General features: G+C 48.5%; 1 protein-coding gene across 1 annotated transcript in view; it reads left to right on the top strand.

Annotated features, from left to right (window-relative positions):
* SH3PXD2B (SH3 and PX domains 2B) overlaps positions 1-7,617 on the top strand; it is a 122,441-nt gene extending 114,824 nt beyond the window's left edge. Inside the window, exon 13 of the mRNA XM_018065558.1 lies at positions 1,188-7,617. Within this exon, the coding sequence (XP_017921047.1) occupies positions 1,188-2,786 (1,599 nt within the window). The 3' untranslated portion in view covers positions 2,787-7,617. The remainder of the gene's footprint in view (positions 1-1,187) is intronic.

The following is a 23,235-nucleotide window of genomic DNA, read 5'->3' as shown; positions in this document are numbered from 1 at the left end:
TGTTATGTTCTCGTATTCTTAAGGCTGGATGTTCAAGGTCAAGGTGTCAGGTTTAGCCTCTCCTTGGTTCGAAGCCAGTCACCTCGCTGGGTTCACACATGGTCTCCTCTCATGCTGATGTGCTGTGTCCTAATCTCCTCTTATAAGGATAACAATTCACGACCCCACCCCAGCGACCCTGTTTTAACCTAATTACCTCTTTAAAATCTCTGTTTTCAAATAGAGTCACGGTCTAAGGTAGGGAGGTTAGGGCTTAGCGTGTGAATGGCGGGGGGGGGTGCCCTCAATGCGGCCCATAATATGGAGCATGTACACCTTTCACCCGTGTGAATTCAGCCACATGGTGCTAAACAAAAAGGAGACAGGAAACGAAAGATCTTAGATAATATGAGTGATTCTACCCACCATTCCAGTCAGTGAGTGTGTGTCCCAGAGAGAGAGATGAGAGGGGAGTCTACTAAACTTTCATCAGCATTGGTTCCCCTGTATCCAAACGTGAGCGGTGTGATTCCCACAGTTAAGGATGCATGTTTTTCATACACCATGCCTGTAAACACCAGCCAGCTTCTTTGTCTGGTGCTCAACCAAAGGATCAGGGCTAGTTTGGGCTGTACTGGGGGTTTGTCTTGAACCACTTCAGAATTTTGGCAGACACTGCTGGTGGCCTGCCCTGCATCCTCGCCCCCTGACTGCTTTCTACCCCCTATGCTCGCCTGAGGGCACCACCCCGAAATGGGGGAGGTTAATGTCCAGGTGCTGGGGGGACTAGGAGTCAGGAGGTCAGTGTCCCCACCCCATGTCTGATTCTGCACTGTGTCTCATAGGGTCCTGTTGGATTAAGCCCCACTGGCCTAGAGCCTTAACCTGTTCCTAACTGGCCCTCCCTTTCCTCACTTCCGCTTCCTGCAACCATCTCCCAAATTACCTACCTACACCAGAGTTCATGTCTCAAGGACTGCTTTTGGGAGGAATCCTAAAGTAGACAAGCACCTACCCCTGTGTAAGATGCTTCTTATACACAGCGGTCTCCATAGATGGTCCGCCCCGTAGATACGGTCTGGGAACCTGCCAAATGTGAAATGTCTCTGATTCTAGAGCCTCAGTCGCACGTGGGTTCTCCCGGCCCACCCTGGCCCCCAGCCCTGCCTCCATGCTTACTCAGAGCTTTCCTCTGCCCTCCCTTTCAGGTGATCGAGAAGAACCTAAGCGGCTGGTGGTACATTCAGATCGAAGATAAGGAGGGATGGGCCCCAGCGACCTTCATTGACAAGTATAAGAAGACTAGCAATGCCTCAAGACCCAACTTCCTGGCTCCCTTGCCCAACGAGGTGGCGCAGCTCCGGCTGGGGGACGCAGCAGCAACAGAGAACAGCTCAGGCGGTGAAGCCGGCGGCCCCTCCCGGCCCCTGCCCGACGCCCCGCACGGTGCGGGGGACTCCGGGACACCGTGGGCCAAAGACTGGAAGGGTGGAAAGGAGATGCTGAGGAAGGCATCTTCAGACACATCTTCGTGTGCAGGCTACGAGGAGATCTCAGACCCTGACCTGGAGGAGAAACCCAGCCTCCCTCCCCGGAAAGAATCCATCATCAAGTCAGAAGGGGAACTGCAGGAGCGGCAGAGGATGGAGCAGTTCAGGGGTTCTTCACCCAAGCCACCTGGCGTGATCTTGCCAATGATCCCAGCCAAACACGCCCCGCCGGCCCGGGACAGCAGGAAAGCGGAGCCCAAACCTGAGAAAAGCAAGCTGTTCCAGCCGAAAAACGAGACGGGGCTGGAGTGCGGCCACAGAGTGCTGGCCAAGGAGGTGAAGAAGCCCAGCCTGCGACCTGTCTCCAGATCCAAAGTTGGCCCACCGGAGGAGAAGCCGGAAGCCGTTCCCCAGAACCTTTTCTTGAAGTCCAAACCTCAGGTTAGGCCAAAACCAGCTCCTTCCCCCAGGACAGAGCCACCTCAGGGCGAAGACCCAGTGGACATCTGTAACCTCCGGAGCAAGCTCAGGCCTGCCAAGTCCCAGGAGAAGGCCTCTGTAGATGGAGAGAGCAGCCTCCAGGCAGGAGGAGGCCAGGATGGGGCCTTCAGTCGTGGCTTCCCTCCAGGGGAGGGGCCTGGCCGTGCCCAGGACAGGACGAGCAAGCAGGAGGGGCCCAGCCCAAAGGAGGCGCCCTGCAGAGCCCCTCCAAGGCCAGCCAAGACTGCCGATCCTGTGCCTAAGGGTGCACCGGTCCCTCTCCAAGAGGCTTCCCTCCAGAGACCTGTGGTCCCGCCTCGGAGACCGCCACCCCCCAAGAAAACCTCCTCGTCATCTAGGCCCCTTCCAGAGGTCAGAGGTCCACCTCCAGAGGTCAGAGGGCCCCTTCCAGAGGTCAGAGGGCCCCTTCCAGAGGTCAGAGGGCCGCAGCGGGAGAGCAGCGAAGGCAAGGCAGCTCCTGCCCCGGGCCGGGCCCTGCTTGTCCCCCCGAAAGCCAAACCTTTTCTCTCCAACTCCTCAGGGGGCCAGGATGACATGCGAGGCAAAGGTGGGCTGGGGCCACGGATGATGGGCAAGACGGGAGAAAACAAGGAGAAAGTGGCTGCGGGCTCCTTCCCCAGCACCGACGGCCCAAAGGACTTGTACGTGGCCGTGGCCAACTTTGAAGGAGACCAAGATACCAGCGGCTTCCAGGAGGGAACAGTGTTTGAGGTCCGGGAAAAGAATAGCAGCGGCTGGTGGTTCTGCCAGGTCCAGAGTGGGGCCCCATCCTGGGAAGGGTGGATTCCTTCCAACTATCTCAGAAAGAAGCCCTAGCTGCCTCCTCTCCTGCCTGGAGGTCTTGCGCGTCCCTGCTGGCTTTACCCACATATTTAATATGCCTCTTAATTTATCATCCTCCACGCAACATCAAAGGAAGGAAGAATGGAATACTATGGTTTCTTCCTGGGGTGGAGAGTGATTCCTCCCATCATAGCATCCCCTGGAGGCTTCGAGGCCACACCCCTTTCTCTCAACTCAACATCCCTGCCTTAAGGCCAGTGGCATTGCCGCCCAGCAGCTTGCTGCCCACCCAGCAGTGGGACCCTGACTCTCTGAGGCTTCTGGGACCAGAACCCATCGTCTGGAGAAACTGCAGAAAGGGTGTCTCGTTGCTCGGATCAGACAGAGTCCTAAGAACGTCCCCAGCTTCCTACCCAGTTCATTCATGTCCAGCAACTTGATTCACTTGCTTCCCAAATGCCTGGTCCCAGAAAGAGCTTTCTCGTGTAGAAGTCGGCTCCGTTGCTGATTCCAGGGAGGTGTCCTCTTCCCCAAGGCCTCAGGTCCCCAGGCCTCTCAGGTTCAAGCAGATGCAGCTGCCCCAGGCATGAGGCCTGGAGGCCCACCCAGCCATCCTCCCTTCTGTGCTGGGACCCTGATCAGTTCTAGAGGAGTGCGGCCAGCTGCAAGCACGCTTCACTTTCCTGCTGCAGACTCTGGTCCAACCCAAGGCATTTAAACAAGAGTCCCCAGTCTGCTTTTGGGGGCCTTTCACTTCTGCCTCCCTATTGCAAGAATCTCAGTTTGTTTGAGAAAGGGGACCCTTCACAGGGCACACCCCTGTGAACTCCTCTTTGCTGAGTAGCTAATTTGTGCCAAACACTCTACTTGGCACTTTCCCTTCATGTGGAGCCCTCACGATAGCCCTCTTTGATCCAGTGTACCTGTTTTATAGATGAGAAACTGGGGTTCGGTGTGCCCAAGGGCACACTAGCTGGGAAGAGGAGGGAAGGGGGTGTGAGTCTAGGCTGGCCTGACTTCCATGCCTGTGCCCTGTGAGAGCCAACCAGGCAGGGGAGAGGGAGATGCCGGCGGGCTGCCCTGGGTGTGCGTCAGGGGGCCACGTGGCCGCTCCCCCTCCCACCACCCCTCCAATCCCTTGTGGCATCTGCTGAAGGCTCCCCTGAGCCCCCACAGCTGCACCACCCAGGGGCTGCCCAGCACCCTGGTGTTGCCACGGAGCCCTGCTTCCTGCTCTTGTGCTGGTGCCCCCCGGGAGATAGAGCTTATGAAGCAAGGGGAGCCAAGGTGGTCTCACATGCCAGTCCCAAGGGACCCCAGTGGCTCAAGGGCTAGCGGCTGGATCTTCAGCAGACTGAGCAGAATTAAGCAGTAGCCCCATGGGGGGCCCAGGGGCCAGGCAGAGCCTTCTGTCTCTCTCCGCTGCTGCTTCCTGCTGCTCTCTGGTCTCGGAGAGTAGTTTCCTTCCTTTTCTTTTTTTTCCACGCACCCTCCCTCTCTGTGTTCTTGTGGGAAACAACCCAGGGCAGCCCTTGCACCCATTTGACTGATGTGGTTCACTGAGGCACACAGAGGCACAGTTACACTACAGAACAAGAATCAGGACCCAGGGTTTCTGGCTCCTAGCCCACAGCCTGTGGCCCAGCTTGCCTGGGCTGGGGAACAACGTAAGAGGGCAGCACACGCCCTGTACCCCCTTCTCTGCAGGACGGGAAGTAGCCCCGTCCTGCCCCAGAGGCTCTGACTCGGAGCCATCATCTGCTGCCATGCTCTTGTGGCCTCCTGGGGGCTGCTCGCAGGGCCAAGGACTGACGTGCAGACAGTCCTCTACGCTCTCCCCCGACTCCCATTCCCCCCCGCCCACTGCCGTGTGGGCTGTGGACGCTGCTGCAGGAGAAGGGGCCTCCCCTGACCCACAGTAGCATCTTTATTCCTTCCTTCAGCAGGTCTGTACATCCCACACCCCAGAGTCTGGGGCAGGGCTCCAAGGTTCCCTTGCAGGAACCTCCAAGGTTGCCTCTTGGCCCTGTGCCCAGAACTATGGGGGGGTCAGAAGCAGCCAGGGGCAGGAGGGAGAACGGGAGAGGGCCGTCCACCCTCCAAGGTCCCCTCATCTGGGGGGAGGCCCTGCAGCATGCTTCCCTGAGTTTTTGACCCACGTTGGTTTAAACACCATTTGTGAAGCTGTTACGTAGGATTTGACTACATTTCAAAAGACGCAACTCTCAATTTTTTTTTTCAATTCTTTCTCTGCATTCATGAAACTTTTCTACTATTTTGTGAGCACCTACTATGTGCCAGGCGTTGAGTAAAGGCCAGGCCGTGGGTGGCTCCATGCCTGGCTGTGAAGAGCTTGGGTTCTTGTGTGCAGATTCCACTGAAGGGGTTTGTCTTTGACCTCATCTCCTCCTCCCAAGGGTCAGCTAGGTGGGAAGGACCGCCTCTCCCTTTCCCAGGGCAGAAAGTTTTCCCTGCACTTGAAAGAATCCGCCTTTTTACTATTATTCTGGCATGAACTGAAGGTACTAAAGCCACACTCCTCCCTCTTCACCATTCTTTCTCGAGGATGCCTCTGTAGCCTGAGTCTCGTCTCTCCAGCTCTTCCTATCACAGTGACGGCACTTCCCCAGGCAGCTGCAAGGGGTGGTCCCAGTGGTTAGGGTCGCTCCCTCGCTGTCCTCACCTGGCGACCTAGGTTTACACCATGACTGTAGCCACCATTCTGTGAGCCTTTGCTGGAACAAAGGCAACTTCCTGGACCTGGAGTCCCCGCCGTGGCACATGTCATAGGGATGGCGTGGGGCCGTAGGAGTATCTGCCGTGCTGAGTGCCAGGCAGGTTACCGGTGCTCAACACTCCCCCCTTTATCACCCTCCTCACTTCAGCCCTGTGAGGTGCATAGGGTCACCCCAATCTGCAGTGAGAACGTTGGGGTTCAGAGGATGAAGTCACATGCCCCGCGTCATCCAAACAGTGACCAAGCCAAGACTTGAATCCGGGAATTTTTCTCCCCAGGGCCCATGACCTTTCCTTTGCCATCAGCAGTGAAATGTTGATGATGCTTTCAGGGAAGCAGTGACCCTCCCTCTTAATTCAGATTTTTCCTCCCCGGCCCCACAATCACAGATGTCAGTAGATCACAGGCCAAATGCCAGTCCAGAAAAGGCAGGCATCCTTGGGATGGCTATCTTATCTTACATCCTAGGGCAAAACTACAGCCCGTGGTAACACAATCTTTGGGGAAAACGGAGTTTTAGGACCACTGCTTGATAAAATAAGCCTTTGCTTGAGTTTTTTATTCTGAATTTATTTGCCATCTGATGGCTTTATGTCCTAGTCTCAGGATGAGACTTGGGGAGAGCTGGGCTGCAGCTGGAGGCCTGCCAGGCTGCCAGTAGGTGTGTTAGGCATCCTCCACACAGCCTCTTCCTGTGATTGGTTTCTTAGGCCAAGTTCTTGGCCTTAAAACGTTTCTGGGCCCACTGGGGATTTCCTCATCAAGTAAAATGTAGGAAAACAAACTTGCCACATTAAAGGACCAGTGCCAAATCTCCCCAGAGTTTGGAAGGCCCTCTGCTTACGCTGAGAGATGGGACAGTCTAGTATTTATTCAGTTTGTACTGAGTGGGATGGAGAAGAAATGGCTCCTGCCCTCAAATAGCTGGCAGGTCAACAACATCAAGAACAGGAGCGTGAGTGGCCCGGCTCAGCTCCCATCCTCTGTTTCCGAGTCTTGGGCTGCTCTCTGGGAGGTCTCGCCCTTCACTTTGGGCTGTGACATTGGACACAAAACAGCCTGAGTCACGTGTGGCAGTCTTGTCCCCTCCTCGATTGTCCAGGCCCCCCCTTCAGGGCCCTGCTGCAAACAGCCATATATACCATAGACCAAAGATGACCTGTCGTCAGACCGTGGGGCCTGAAAGAGGAGGAGACGGGCTGGCATTGAGGCCTGAGCGTGCGGAGAGCCCTCCCTCGGCCTGCAGGAATTGCTCCTGACGGCTAAGCTCGCGTCCAGATGCACCTCAGCCTGAAGATCACAGAGCTGTGGAGTCGCAGGGGTGAAACGAGTGGGCTCCAGAGTGGTCCAGCCGTAGGCTGTACTATCCAGCCCCGTGGGGGTAATGTCTGCTTTCTGGTGCTACCTTGCCAAGTTTCAAGCCACCCATGCGTGTCAGCACCCTGCCTTCTCTCCCACTTTTATCTACTCCAAAGTCAGCCTTTTTGGCTCCCCTCGGGGACAAGGGACTCGACGTCTGTTGTCCTTGAAGAGACCAAACCCAGTGCCACAGCCAGCATCCTTCACTTTCGGGTCTTTATAAACATGTGAAAGGAGGTGCCCCTGCCAGGCTTACTCCAGCAATAAGCAATTCTAACACAACTAAAGGTGTCCGTATTTTATCCCGGTGTGTGCCTGTCTATGCCATTGTGCCCAAGAGATTGTTAATAGCCACGCCCCGTTCCTTCCCGGGGGTGATGACACAGTGGTCGCCCTGGCTACAGCCCGCATTCCCTGCTTCAGGAAGCCACCGAGTAACGGGGCTGTTTCTGGCATGCCTCCAGAACAGTGGGCACTGATAGCATTGCCCACCGCCTGGCGTCCGCTCCCAGGATGATGCTGGAGGTCTCCAGGTATCTCAGCACTCCTCGCACTCGTGGCAAGCTGACAACTTCTGGTGGTGGTCTTTGTTTCCTTTTAACACACAAAAGAATACGTGAGCATATATAATGTGAGGGGGAGGGGTGATGAACAATGAATTAGCTGTAGCATGTATAAACTATATACTTTACCATTAGACTCTTTCTTTTCTTTCTTTTTTTTTTTTTAATAAAAAAGTGCTTGACTGGTTTCAAGCTTCATTGTGAAGATGTGTCTATGGATTTTATTTGGCTGAAGAATGGGTGAGTAGCTTTGTGCCCTTACATCTTGGCCTGGATTCGAAGATCAGAAAGGAGAAGTCTGTGTGAGCTCGGTTTGGGCATTGCTCAGGAATAGGGATGACTTCTCTTTGGGCTGTTGTGCACTTTGATTCTTTTAACTGCAGTATTCAGAAACCAAGAGAACGCGTCCTTGTATTTGCTGGGTGTCTCCTCCATTTGGCCCGGTGTCCAAAGATGGAAAACTTTATGTGTCCAGGGAGCTTGGACCTCTCTCTGGCATTGCCTGCTGATGGACAGGGAGATGGTGGGTGTAGCCAGGGTTAGGACTGCCCAGGCCACTTGCTCCTGGGAGGCAGAGAGCATTGCCTGTTGGACTTTCCCAAGGGCTGAGCTAAGGAAAGGCCAACCACCAGTGTGGAGCCACCTTGGTCCCAGGTGAATCTTTAAACAAAAGGACACAACCACCCACCTTCCTAAGAACAGAAGAATGGACCCAAGCAGAGTCCCTGCACAGAAGAACTTCAAGGGGGAGGGTTTATATACAGTATTCATCCCACCTTGGAGGAAACAGTCTAAAGCAGTAATCTGGTGCACCTTACTTAAGAATCATCTTCGTTCCATAGAAAAGTCATTATGTGGTTTATCCCAACTCCTTCCCCTCCCAGCTGCCCCAAGGAGCATTTTCTCCCAAATCTTCCAAACCAGGAGGGCTTAGTCACAAGATTGTAACTGCTAATGACTATGGCATGGCTTTCCGGGGCAGGCGCGCAGCGGCCCCAGAGCCTCATGGCTTGGGATGGGAACTGGTCAGGAGTTACAGCTTTGTCTCTCGGGGGTCTCTTACCCATTACCCTCTTTCAGGTCTGCCTTGGCACTGGCACACTCACCAGTCCTCCTCTCCTGTTGCAGGAATGTCACGCCAAGCACGAGCCCGCTCACCCACAGCCGCAAACACTCCAAGGGGCCGTGGTGAGCGCGGGGGTAAAGCTCATGTCGAGGGGCCACTCTTCCCATTCTTTCTCTAGCTCATGTCCGTCTGCTCCACGCGTGACACCTCATCATCTTGCAACCCCCATGCCTCCCAGTCACCAGTTCTCAAATTTTGGTGACCAGAAGATTTAGTCAGGGAGCTTGCCAAAGTGTGCATGCCTGGGCTGCACCCCCTGAAGGTCAGAATCGGCAGGAATCTGCATCCTTTAAAAGCACACTGTGGGACTTCCCAGTGGTTAAGACTGTGTTCCCAATGCAGGGAGCCTGGGGTTGATCCCTGGTCAGGGAACTGGACGCCACACGTAGCAACTAAGTGTTCACGTGCCACAACTAAAGATCTAAGGTCCCGCGTGCTGCAACTAAGACCTGGTGCAGCCAAATAAAAAAAAAACTTTTAAGTATATTGTGAGGAAACGGTCTGCATGCTGCACTCTGAAGAAATGTCCAAACTCAGCTGCTTGCCTGGCATTGTATAAGTGTTCAAAAATGGTGCTTCATACTAATGTGATCACGTCACCATTATTTTTCCGAGCATTTGCTGTGTACCAGACCTGGGGGCACATTGCCTACACTTTCATTTCATCCTCAGAATGCTCCATGAAGTAGATACCTGCATTTTACACCTGTGAAGGTGCTAAGTTTCAGGAAGGTAAAGACACTGGCTGAAGGTCTCGCATAGCTAGTACATGGCATGTCTGACCCTAAAACTGACTTTTTTACCCCATAGTATGTCTCCTCCCAAATGCTAACCTAGGCACATTTCTTTTCCTGATGTAATTCTTTCCTGGATTCAAAATCATACTCAAGAACTACTTTCTGTTTCCAAAACCTAACGCAATTAAGGGGAAAGGGCTGCTTTTTGTTGAGTACATGCTATTGTCTGGTTGTGAGCCCACGTGCTCAGTCGTGTCCAACTCTGCAACGCCATGGACTGTAGCCCACCAGGCTCCTCTGTTCATGGAATTTTCTAGGCAAGAATCCTAGAGCAGGTTGCCATTTCATGTTCCAGGGGATCTTCCCCACCTGAACCCACATTTCTTGTGTCTCCTGCCTTGGTAGGTGGATTCTTTACCACTAACACCACCTTGGCTAGTTACCTTGTACATACTCTCTCTTCAATCTTCACTGCAATTCTTCTAGGTAGGAATTATACCCATTTTATAGATGAGGAAATTCATAGTCTGAGAAGTTGTTCACAGATTGTCACAGCTGATATGAGGATGACCCTTGGATCTATATGGAGTAAAACCAACAACCCCCAAATCTATAATTTTTCCATTCAGCATTTTCCAAAGTGTGCTCTCCAAAACAAATGTCAACGCATAATGAAATAAGTGTCCTGTGAACACATTCATTTGAGAATTGCTTGGTAAAATTAAGTTACTCAGTTTTTGTTTGGTGTGGAGGTTATTCATTTTATTCTTTTTTTTTTTTTGCAGAACTTTTAGAAGCTCCTTGTGTAAAAACACGTAGTATGACTATCTGAGAGGGGTTTATTTATAGCTAGTTCTTCAGCTGTACTAGGCTGAAACCGCAAAGCATCTAGCAAGAGTACTATTTCATGTCATAAATGCTGGAAAAGGTCAAATTTTACATTTCATCTCCACCTTGAGTTCTGAGCTCAAGCTGATCCCTCCTAATTCAGCTGTAACTCCACCCCTGCCTGCAGCCCAGGCTTCAGTGCTGGCACTCACAGCACTGTGATGTGGACCCATGAACTTCAAGGCTTCCTATTTGCTATTGGTCTAACTTGGAGCTCTCCGAGTGGATTTCCCCATAGCAAGATCACCACTCAAGTAGGAAACTTCAGAAAACAGCCTCCGGAAATGGAATTTGTTTTCTAGCTCATAAACAAGTTTTCCTTCAGAGACCTGTAAATTAGTGGCAGTGTTCAGAGCATTGAAAAGCAAGTCAGTAAAGTCCAGATTCATCTCCTCTTAAGACCCAGGAGGCCCAGATCCTACAATAAACTGTGTTCTCTGTTTCACTTTCAACTGCAGGGAACTTTAGCCACACACGTGTACAGTCTAGTATAGAATAGTGGTCTTCAGATGGTTTTCATTGTATACCTGATGGTATATTGATAGAAAAATATTTAGCACAAATGCAATATTAATAATATAAAAACATATATCACTAAATAAATATATCATGTACAACAGGGGTCCCTTTCTTTTTTGGCACCAGGGACCTGTTCGGTGGAAGACAATTTTTCCATGGACCGCAGAGTGTGGGGGATGGTTTGGGGATAATTCAAGCATATTACATTTATTGTGCACTTTATTATTACTTCATCAGTTCCATTTCAGATCATCAAGCATTACATACTGGAGGCTGGGGACCCCCGATATACAATATTGTTAGGTGGAAAATTCTCACACCCCGTGCCTGGGGTTCCTTCCCACAGGAAGGGAGAGCTCAATTAGCATACTGCTCCGGCTCTCGCTTCTCCCCTCTCCCTATAGAAGAAGAGGGAATGATATAGAAGACTGATACTTAGGAGTGCAGGAGGTAGGCATGCGTAGCTCAGCACCCCCATCCTGCGTGGGGACTGATGTCTTCAGGGAGTAGCCCTTCCTCTCTTCCTCTGTCAGTAGGAGGCTTACTAGTTCAGGGGCCCCCACAGAAGCCATCCTGTGCTTTTCAGGGGTGCCTGAACTGGATCAAGGGACATGGCTATTTCCAAAATTCAGCCTTAGGAAGCCCATTAACCACCACACGCCTCACCTAAGCAGATTCTCCCATGGCTCTCTCAAGAGGAAAGGTGGCATTTTGTTCTCCGGTCCCTGGATCCCTCTGTCTCTCTTGGCTACTTCTGAACTCAGGTAAGGAGAAAGGGGAACAAATTTTGAGGGTCCTGAAAAACTGTCTACTCACTACTGATTTAGGCTAGTTTTAGCTGATTGTTGTAATAATTATGACATAGTATAATAAAATAGATACTCAAATTTTAAAGTGAAGGGTAAGTTAAAACTACGTGAAATGAAAAGATCTAGTTTTCCTCTGTGCTCCAGTGGTTTGTCTTTCTGTCCCCCTGGGATATGCAGACCCTACTTTGCAAACCACTGACATAGGAACCGTGACCGACTTTGGAGTTGGACCTGGGTTTGAGTTCTGTCTCCTCACCACCATCCTCTGATACTCAGCTTTCTCATCTGTAAAACGCAGACCATAATGCCTCTCTCACAGAGTTGTGGCGATTAATGGAATAATACATGCCTCCCACAGGGCTTCCCAGGTGGCTCAGTGGAAAAGAATCCTCCTTGCAAGGTAGGAGATGCAAGTTTGATCCCTGCATTGGGAAGATCCTCTGGAGAAGGAAATAGCAACCCATTCTAGTATTCCTGCCTGGAAAATCCCACGGATAGAGGAGCCTGGCGGGCTACAGTTCATGGGGTTGCAAAGAGCTGGACACGACTTAGCAACTAAACATCATGACTCGCACATAGTAGGCACTTCTAACAGGACATCATAATCATTACTGCTTCTATGAAGAGTCAAAAACAATGAACATTCTTTAAATATTTTCATTGCCTAGTACATGAGTTGAAAGACTTTTTCTTAAAGAGCCAGCTAGTAAATATATGGGGCTCTGGAAACCAAAACGCAAAACCAGAATATTATCCAAGGACTTACATAACTGTTTAAATTGGAACCATTTGAACATGTAAAAGTTATTCTTAATTCTGTGAAAAAAGCAGCTGGATGTAGGCCCAAAGGCTATACAGGTTGCTGACCCCTGGCTGGGTGTATATCCATTTCCTATTTTATTCAGTTCAGTTCAGTCGCTCAGTCGTGTCCGACTCTTTGCAACCCCATGAATCACAGCACCCCAGGCCTCTCTGTCCATCACCAACTCCCAGAGTTCACTCAGACTCACGTTCATTGAGTCAGTGATACCATCCAGCCATCTCATCCTCTGTCCCCTTCTCCTCCTGCCCCCAGTCCCTCCCAGCATCAAAGTCTTTTCCAATGAGTCAACTCTTCACGTGAGGTGACCAAAGTTTTGGAGTTTCAGCTTTAGCATCATTCCTTCCAAAGAAATCCCAGGGCTGATCTCCTTCAGAATGGACTGGTTGGATCTCCTTTTCTCTAAATGAAAGTTTTTCCAAAGTGGGTTTTTGAAACATCAGTCCTTCACATGATCCTGAAAAAGCGTGATCCTGTGTGGTCAGGTTCACTTGGCAAACACTTGCATGAGTGTTCTCCAAGCCTCCCCACTTGGAATCCAGGTAACACACCAGCACGGCTCTCAGAAGACTGCAGTAAAGACGCTGTTGAACCTGTTTAATCCAGTGTGACAAACTGTGTTTCATAACAGAATTTTTTCACATAACCAGGCTTCAGCAATACGTGAACCGTGAACTTCCAGATGTTCAAGCCGGTTTTAGAAAAGGCAGAGGAACCAGAGATCAAATTGCCAACATCTGCTGGATCATGGAAAATGCAAGAGAGTTCCAGAAAAACTGCTGCTGCTGCTGCTGCTAAGTCACTTCAGTCGTATCCGACTCTGTGCGACCTCATAGACGGCAACCCACCAGGCTCCCCCATCCCTGGGATTCTCCAGGCAAGAACACTGGAGTGGGTTGCCATTTCCTTCTCCAATGCATGAAAGTGAAAAGGGAAAGTGACGTCACTCAGTCGTGTCCGACTCTTTGCGACCGCATGGACTGCAGCCTACCAGGCTCCTCTGCCCATGGGATTTTCCAGGCAAGAGTGCTGGAGTGGGGTTCCATTGCCTTCTCCTTTATTGACTATGCCAAAGCCTTTGGCTGTGTGGATCACAATAAACTGTGGACAATTCTTCAAGAGATGGGAATACCAGACCACCTGACCTCCTCTTGAGAAATCTGTATGCAGGTCAGGAAGCAACAGTTAGAACTGGACATGGAACAACAGACTGGTTCCAAATAGGAAAAGGAGCACGTCAAGGCTGTATACTGTCACCCTGCTTATTTAACCTATATGCAGAGTACATCATGAGAAAGGCTGGACTGGAAAAAACACAAGCTGAAATCAAGATAGCCAGGAGAAATATCAATCACCTCAGATATGCAGATGACACCACCCTTATGGCAGAAAGTGAAGAGGAACTAAAAAGCCTCTCGATGAAAGTGAAAGAGGAAAGTGAAAAAGTTGGCTTAAAGCTCAACATTCAGAAAACGAAGATCATGGCATCTGGTCCCATCACTTCATGGCAAATAGATGGAGAAACAGTGGAAACAGTGTCAGACTTTATTTTTCTGGGCTCCAAAATCACTGCAGATGGTGACTGCAACCATGAAATTAAAAGACGCTTACTCCTTGGAAGAAAAGTTATGACCAACCTAGACAGCATATTCAAAAGCAGAGACATTATTTTGCCAACAAAAGTCTGTCTAGTCAAGGCTATGGTTTTTCCTGTGGTCATGTATGGATGTGAAAGTTGGACTGTGAAGAAGGCTGAGCGCTGAAGAATTGATGCTTTTGAACTGTGGTGTTGGAGAAGACTCTTGAGAGTTCCTTGGACTGCAAGGAGATCCAACCAGTCCATTCTGAAGGAGATCAGCCCTGGGATTTCTTTGGAAGGAATGATGCTGAAGCTGAAACTCCAGTACTTTGGCCACCTCATGCGAAGAGTTGACTCATTGGAAAAGACTCTGATGCTGGGAGGGATTGGGGGCAGGAGGAGAAGGGGACAACAGAGGATGAGATGGCTGGATGGCATCACTGACTCGACGGACGTGAATCTGAGTGAACTCTGGGAGTTGGTGATGGACAGGGAGGCCTGGCGTGCTGCAATTCATGGGATCGCAAAGAGTTGGACACGACTGAGCGACTGAACTGAACTGAACTGAACATTTATGGACATCTCACAGAACACACTTTGGAAAATGCTGCTGTAGATTCTAGAGTTTAATGGCTATTCAGCATTTCACTGTATTAAGTTGAGTTTATGCTCCACCACGATGCATCCATCTGAGAACTCTGGCTTGGACACTGTGTGTTAGTTACTATCTTTGGCAGAGTAAACAGGCCAAGTTGGTCTTCAGTTTGCAAGAGCTGCAGGTTTGCTGATTTTCCTCCCTGTGTTTATCTCGGGACCATAAAAATGTTCGCTTGGAGAGCCAGTGGAAGTACCTCTTGGAAGGGTCAAGATGGCTCGGGCAGCACTTGTGCACCTGGGGAAATAGGTAGAGCTGCTGTGTGTCCTTGAAGAGGATTGAAAACCAGGCCCCGTCCTTGCTGCTGTGACATGGACTTGCTAAGCTACTTTCACTGTATGCTGTGTGTGTAAATTCACTGTCTATTGTTTGTATAGTGTGAATGCACGCAATACCTCTGAAGTGTACACTTAAAAGTCAGGGAAGACAAATATCATATGATATTACATACAGAATCTAAAAAAACGTTACAAATGAACTTATTTACGGAAATAGACTCATAAACCTAGAAAACCAACTTAACAGTTGCCAAAGAGGAAAGGTAAGGGTAAAATACACATAACACAAAATTTACCATTTCAATCATTTACTGGAGAGGACTCTAGAGAGTCCCTTGGACTGCAAGGAGATCAAACCAGTCAATCCTAGAGGAAGTTGCCCTGAATATTCATCAGAAGGACTGTTGCTGAAGCTCCAGTGCTTTGGCCACCTGATGGGAAGAGCTGACTCATTGGAAAAGACCCTGATGCTGGGAAATATTGAAGGCAAAAGGAGAAGAGGGCAGCAGAGATGAGATGGTTAGATAGCACCGCTAACTCAATGGACGTGAATTTGAGCAAACTCTGAGAGATAGTGGAGGACTGTAGCCCAGCCTGCTCTAGTCCATGGGGTTGCAAAGAGTCACACACAGCTTAGCAACTGAACAACAACAAATTGACCGTATACCATGTATGGGCTCTATTCTGTTGCATCGATCTGTGTTTGTTTTTATTCCCAGTATCATACTACATTTATTACTATAGCTTTGTAATATGGTTTGAAATCAGGGCATGTGATGCCTCTATCTTTGCTTTACTTTTTCAAGATTGCTTTAGCTATTCAGCATCTTTCGTGGTTCCATACAAATTTTAGGATTGGAACTTTGCTAGGGATTGCATTGAACCTGAAGTTTGTTTTGGGTAGTATGGACATTTTCACCATATTAATATTTCTAATCGATGAGCATGGAGTATCTTTCCATTTATTTGTGTCTTCTTCCATTTCTTTCCCCAGCATCTTATAGTTTTCAGTGTACAGGTCTTTCACCTCACTGGTTAAAATTATTCTTACGTATTTTATTCTTTTTGCTATAATTATAAATAGGATTATTTTTCTTAATTTCTCTTTCTGTTTGTTTGTTATTAGTGGATAGAAATGCAACTTGTTGTGTGTTGATTTTGTATCCTGCAGCTTTCCTGTGTTTGTTATTAGTTCTAACGGTTTTGGTGGTGGTGGCTTTTTTGCTTGCTTTTTGTCTGGGGGAGGGGTTTGGTGGAGCCTTTAGGGTTTCCTGTATATAGTATTGTGTCACCTGGAAGCAGTGGCAGTCTTCTTGTTCCTTTCTGATCTGGGTGTCTTTCGTTTCCCTTTCTTCCTTTATTGCTGTGGCTAGGGCTTCCAATACTATGTTGAATAAAAAGGAGGAGGGTGAACATGGAACACATTTTTGGGATGGATTCCTTATGTTTAAGAATGACTTCTCAAATTTGGATTTGTACCCACTCATTTTAAAGATAGTAAAACCCTTACAGGCTCCCAACGTTTAGACGCCTGCCCTGGGAGGCAGGTGCCTGCTGCCACCTCCCGGGACGTTGCAGCAGACGTTGAGCATAGCTCCCCTGTGCTGCACAGCAGGACTCTGCTGTTTGTCCACTCTGAATGTGGTAGTCCGCTACTAACATAAAAAAGTACTGTAGACCGACCGGCTTATAAACAACAGAGGTTTATTTCTCACATCTCTAGAGGCTGGAAGTCTGAGACCAGAGTGATTGTCAGGTTCTGATGAGGGCCGGACTTGCCGACTGCTGACGTACTGTATGCTCACATGGCAGGAAGACAGTAAGCTAGCTTTCTGGCCTCTATTATTAAGATAAGGGCACTGATCTCATTCTGAGGGTCCCTCCCTCATGACCTAATTACCTCCCACAGGCCCCATCTCCAAATATGCTCACACTGAGGATTAGATTTCAATACCGGAATAGCGGGATGGGCACAGACATTCAGTCCATGACATGTATTTAGTTAAACTTGGTTCTTTTCTCAGTGGCCCATGAAATTGAAAGTACTAGCCTGGGACCACAGTTCACTTGCTAACAGAACTATTGTTGAGGCCAACTTTCAGATGATCTAGAATATGTCTATCCATCTTTTAAAAAATATTATCAGAATTATAAACACCCTCATAGAGAAGTGGTATATCCAAGTTTAGAAATACTGTCTTCCTTGTTAATCCTAAGCCTCCCCTTAACTGTGCCAAGCCCTGAGGATGAGCAGACAAATGGTCTCCAGTTGGAAAATCTTTTTACCACCAACCTCTCCACTTCCTGAAAGCACCCTCCACGAATGGTGAAGGGGTTACAGAAGCTCTGTGTGTGTTCTGGAAGACATCTAAAAAGTCGTGGGATCACCTAGCAACTCACTTTCACCCTGGGGCTGGCTCCCAAGGAGCACACAGCAGCAGTGTGCTAAGAGATACCCCAAGCTGCTTCTGGAACGTAATTTTCATCCAAAAGCTGGTGATAGGAAAAAAGTTGGGAGTAGAGATTTGAGCAGTTTCACCGGGAAGTTATTTTACTCATTTTCATATTGAAACAAGCAAGAAAATGTTATGCTATAGAAAATAAACCTCACCTGCATTTTTAAGATAAACCCGCAGACATCAAAGAAATGCTGGCTTCAATGGCCTCCTTTGGGCCAGGCCCCAGGCCCCTTGAGAGAATTTGAGTAAGCAGAGTTGGAGAAACAAAATGATTAATCGCCCCTGCCACTGGCAAGTGGGTCAAAGCCTATTAGGAAACTTCCTTTTTCCAGGTGCATCTCTGCTCATTGGGCTTATTATCAATCAAAACCAGATGTGCCTTGGGGGATGCGCTGTAGAGGTTCTCAGAAACACTCCATGCTAGTGATCTAAGTGTAGGCAGAAAGGGTTTGTTTATAAAAGCAAATACCTCCAAGAACCTCCTGCTTTTCAGAAGTCTTAGTTCTGGTCATGTGATGGGTAGTGAGTGCTTCGATTAAGTTCTGCCTGTATTTAATTACCTTAAAAAAAAAAAAACTTGGTAGTTTTTCAGCCAACGGATGAAAGTTTGGGGTGGGGGTGGGGTGGAAGGAGAATGCCTGGATTCCCAAAAGTGCTTTTCAGAATTGGGAACTAGGGATTCATGCAAGATCAAGGTTTGATGTTCAGGTGCTCCCTCCTCGTCTCCTGCCCTCCCTTACTCACACACACACACACACAGGATAAGAATTCCTAATTCATCGCTCACTGAAAGCTGGGTGTTCCCACATCAACCAAAGTGTCCCTTGTAGATGAGCTGAAAGACAGCTGCCCAGGGGCTTGGTGGCAAGGAGAAAGGAGGGCCACACCCCCTTACAGCCTGCGCTCATTCAGTCTGTGGGGCCAGTGCGCCCCCTTCGGAGTCGGTGTCTGCCCTTCCCCTCTAATAGTGGGTCAGCAACAGCAGCCAGGAACACACTCTGGGCTGTGGTTCCCTTACCGCTCACATTCATTAGGGATCCAGTGTGCCCTGCTGAAGTGCCTTCCCACATGTCCCCGCTGACTCCAGCAGATTCACGACAGGCAGATTGCCAAACGGCGGGGCTGCCTCGACATGGGGCAGCTGAGTCTTGATCCCATCAGGACAAAGCTGAAACCTCCGTCTTCACAAACAAGAGCACAGGAATAACCAGCCTAGTCCAGGACCTGCTCTGGGAGCTGAAGACAAAGAAATGAATAAGGCAAATTATAGTCTAGCCGGAAAGACTGCCCTGTAGACAGTTAACAAACCACAGTTAACTAACGACAGTTAACTAACGACAGTTAACTACAGGTGACTGTGGGGAGAATTACAAAAGAATTTTGCACAAAATGTCCAAGAGACACAGAGTGGGAAGGGAAACCTGCCTGGGGGCGATGATTATCAAAACCTGCCCGAAAAGCCAAAAATAGGAAACTTGGTAGATGAGGACATTGCTCCCCGTACTTGAGCTGAGCAGCACCCTCACGAATGTCACTCTGTCCACATCCCCCATATCAGCATTTTCTTCATAATTTACTTGAAGTTGATAAACTCAAAAGTCAAATATGTTTCTTTAAAGGGGAGCCAGAACATGACAGTCAGAAAGCCTGTACAGTTCTCCATTCATAAAAGCGAACTCTAAAAGGAAACATAATGAGGGACTTCCCTGGTAGTCCAATGGTTAAGACCCCATGCTCCCAACACAGGGGTCCCAGGTTCGATCCTTGGTCAGGGAACTAGATCCTACGTGCTGCAACTAATGATCCCACGTGCTGCGACTAAGACCCTGGGAAGCTAAATAAATAAATTTTTTAAAATGAAATAAAAAGTAAACACAATGAAAGCAAAATAGTGTCATTTAGTTCCAGCTGGGTCCTGAGGACTTCTCTCTCTGTGTCTCTCTCTGCTGAAAGGAGATCAGCATGTACTAAGAAGGTGATGGGGCTTCCCTGCTGGCTCAGATGGTAAAGAATCTGCCTGCAATGTGGAAGATCCAGGTTCAATCCCTGGATCAGGAAGATCCTCTGGAGAAGGGAATGGCTGCCCACACTAGTATTCTTGCCTGGAGAATTCCATGGACAAAGGAGTCTGGCAAGCTAGTGTCCACGGGGTTGCAAAGAATCTGACATGACTGAGCAACTAACTGTTTCACTTTTCATTCTTTCACGGAGGTGTTAAAGACAAGTTAACACCAAAATGCTATTTATATACTCCATTAAAAGAGCTATATGAAGATGTATATAGAGGAGGATTACTAAATCAACTCTACCTCAATTAAAAAGCAAACAGAAGAATTGTAAGAATACCGGAAATGTTAATAATCGTACACTGTAATTTTGATGTCACTTCACATATATGAGAATACTACCCCACAAGGCATTTCCTACACTTAAATGATACTGGATTAATCAGGATGCTTTTGTGATTAGGGGAAACAGGACAATCTAGCCAGAACATGGACTAGACGTTGTGGGAGAGGTGGACACGCCAGGGTGGACAAAGCACTCTGCAGCAGACCGCAGGGGAGCAGCATTTTCCTTATTTGACTGGGATCACCCCCATTTGATCACTCTTTTCTGGACCTAAGAATGTCTGTTGGGGTACATGGTACAAATAATTTCGATTCTAATTGAAATTCTTTGAGCCTCTTTTCATAACACTACTGAGTTATAATAAGATTTTAAAACCCCTTTGCGTGGAAGGAAACAAAAGAAAAATTCATTCTAGAGAATGTTGCTCATACACTTTAGCACACTGTGCTGTGTGGAAGTGAAAGTGCTGGTTGCTCAGGCGTGTCCAGCTCTTTTGTGGCCCCATGGACTGTATAGCCTGCCAGGCTCCTCTGTGGAATTCTCCAGGCAAGAATACTGGAGTGGGTTGCCATTTCCTACTCCAGGGGATCTTCCTGACCTTGGGATCAGCCCCAGGTCTCCTGCATTGCAGGCAGAGTCTTCACTGTCTGAGCCACAGGGAAACAAAACTGTGTTTATGTGTCTGTCCCTGACAAGACTGGCACCTCTCTGGGCCAGGGATCTCCTGTTACTTTTCTTTGAGTATCTGGTAGAAGACTCAGACTGTTACAGAGCTCAGTGTTTGCTGCATGAATGGCCAAAAGGGGAAAAAATATCAAATACTCTTCTATACTTCTGACCTGTGTGTCTTAATTTGAGACAATGTAACCTGGTAATTAATTTGAGTGTATACACAATTGAACTCTTGCCTGTAAAGTGAGGATAGGAATAGCACCTACCTCGTGGTACTGGTGTAAGAATTAAATGAGCCACTAGATGTAAAACCATTAGAACAGTGTTGGTGTTGTCTTAGTCTTGTTTTGTTTAGTTGTGTCCAACTCTTTTGAGGCCCCGTGGATTGTAGCCTGCCAGGCTCCTCTGTCCATGGGATTTTCCAGGCAAGAATACTGGAGTGGGTTGCCATTTCCTTCTCCAGGGGGATCGTTCCTGGATCGACCCAGGGGTCAAACCACATCTCCTGCATTGGCAGGTGGATTCTTTACCAATGAGCCACCTGGGAAGCCCCCAGAACAGTGCTATGCTAAGTCGCTTCAGTCGTGTCTGACTCTGTGCGACCCCATAGACGGCAGCCCACCAGGCTCCCCCATCTCTGGGATTCTCCAGGCAAGAACACTGGAGTGGGTTGCCATTGTCTTCTCCAGTGCACGAAAGTGAAAAGTGAAAGTGAAGTTGCTCAGTCGTGTCCAACTCTGTGTGACCCCATGGACTGCAGCCTACCAGGCTCCTCTGTCCGTGGGATTTTCCAGGCAAGAGTACTGGAGTGGGGTGCCATTGCCTTCTCCACAGAACAGTGCTATGATATAGTAAATACTTAGTTGATGGTAGCTATCATTATTATTGTTTTTGTTATAACCGCCCACAGGAATTATCAAATGTTTGTATATAATGCACATTGTGAGGTTTAGCTATTTTCCTTTCTTCAGTTAATATGACCCTCATTTTTCTCTGGAGAACACTTTCCTCTACTCTCAATCCATATGATCTGGATGAAGCCTCACTTTTTGGTGCCAAGAATGGCCGTATTACTCAGACCAGGCTAATCAGTGTAATCCAGTCTCCAGGCTACAAGTGGCTTAGTAATGGTCACATGACTAAGCCAATGGTCACAAGCCAAGCCAATGAGACTGGATCTCAGGACCTTTGCCAGAGATATTGAGCAAGAGAAACTTTTTCCTACTGGTCTTGCTAAGCTGGCAGAATTTAGCCCGTAGATGCTGGTGGCCATGCTTGTCATCTCCTGCACAGACTTGCCTAAGAATGAAGCTTAAAGCAAAGGAGAGCAGAGGCAAAAGACAGAGAAAGAGAGTGTGGGTGACGCCGGAAATCTGGATCCAGCTGTTCCTAACGGCGACTGATGACTGGCTTTTGAATTTTGCTTCGTTCAGTTTGAGCTTCTGGCAGTGGTCATAGGGAGTCAGAGAACATGCATATTTTTGATCATTTTTGGGGGGGATCAGATTTATTTAGAGATCGAGTTTCACCAATTCAGTTCAGCAAACTGGCATTAAGGACACTGTGGAGAATGTGGGAAGAGCTGGAAAAAGAAACATAAATAAGACTGTCTGCCCTCAAGGATCATATCTAGAGAGGAATATAACCTGGTCCTTTACAGTCGTACCGTAATACCATAATACAACTGGTGACTGAGAGACGGTGAGAGTAACAGAAGAATAGGAGATAAACGTCAATCTGCCACAGGACTGTCTGGGAGAAAAGGAAGTGGGGATGCTTGATCATAAAATAGTTTTCAAACATTTAACAGTCTTCTCTTGCCTGGATTCTGGAAGCCATTCACAGGATGCTTGTTTCAATTAGATTTTAATCACCCACAGCTAGCGCATTCCTTTAATGAGTGCCTGATGTTACCCTGCAGAGTGAAGCGTGCTTTACTGCTGGCTCTCGATGTGTGCAGTCCTGCCTTGTGGACACCTCAAAGTCTCCTTGTAGGAGTAACCAGAGTCTGTAAAAGGGGATGCATTTGGGGGAATTACCAAACAGAACCCCTGTTGCTCACATAGCGCTAGAAGGGGCTTATAACTCAGGTACGGCTCCAGCCTCCCATCATCAGCAGGCGTGTAATTTCAGCTAGGTGGGCTAGGAGGTAAGAGTATCATGTTCACCACTGCTTGCTTTTGCAAGCAGCCAAAACGCCAGACTCTTTCCACCTGTAGCTCCAATACACAAAATACCGCATGTCTCTGCTGCTGAAGGTCCTTCAGTGATTCCTCAGCCTGTCCAAGATAAGGTCTAAACCCTTTTACCTTGAAACACAAGATTCTTCATGAGGGTGCCAGCAGGTATTGTTTTAGATGCTTCAGGTTCAAAGAGATAAAATCCAGTTCCTATCCTCAAGCAAAGGAATCCCAACTCAGACTTACAGGGAATACAATGAAAAATGAATCGACTTATGGATCTGAAAATTTTCAGGCAGTAGATTTAGCCATCACTGGATCTAGCTGAAAATTGCAGTCCACTCTAATATTCTTGCCTGCAGAATCCCATGGACAGAGGACCCTGGTGGGCTACAGCTGACAGGATCGCAAAGGGTCAGACACAACTGAAGCGACTTAGCTCGCGCACACGGATCCTGCTCAGATCGCCTTCAGGGCTTGGCTTCTCAGCAGTACTTTCCTCAGTCTTGGCTTGCCTCTTGGGTAGGCTCTCTCTCCTATTGGAAAGTGGCCCCAAACTTTCCCCTGATGTGGGCTCCAGGTAGCTCCAAGTTTATGTCCTCCAAATTCATGTTCAGGAAATAAAAAAAGATTCTTTCTTCTAAACAATTGTGAGAAAAACATCTTGAATCTGATTCTAATTTGTCCAAAGTGGGTCAAATGTCCACCCTAAACCCCTTCATGGTTTTCAAATGCACTGATTGGCTAAG

Source organism: Capra hircus, chromosome 20 (assembly GCF_001704415.2).
Source record: "Capra hircus breed San Clemente chromosome 20, ASM170441v1, whole genome shotgun sequence".
NCBI classification, from domain to species: Eukaryota; Metazoa; Chordata; class Mammalia; order Artiodactyla; family Bovidae; genus Capra; species Capra hircus.
The sequence above is the reverse complement of the archived record's forward strand: the minus strand, read 5'-3'. Positions and strand labels throughout refer to the sequence as shown.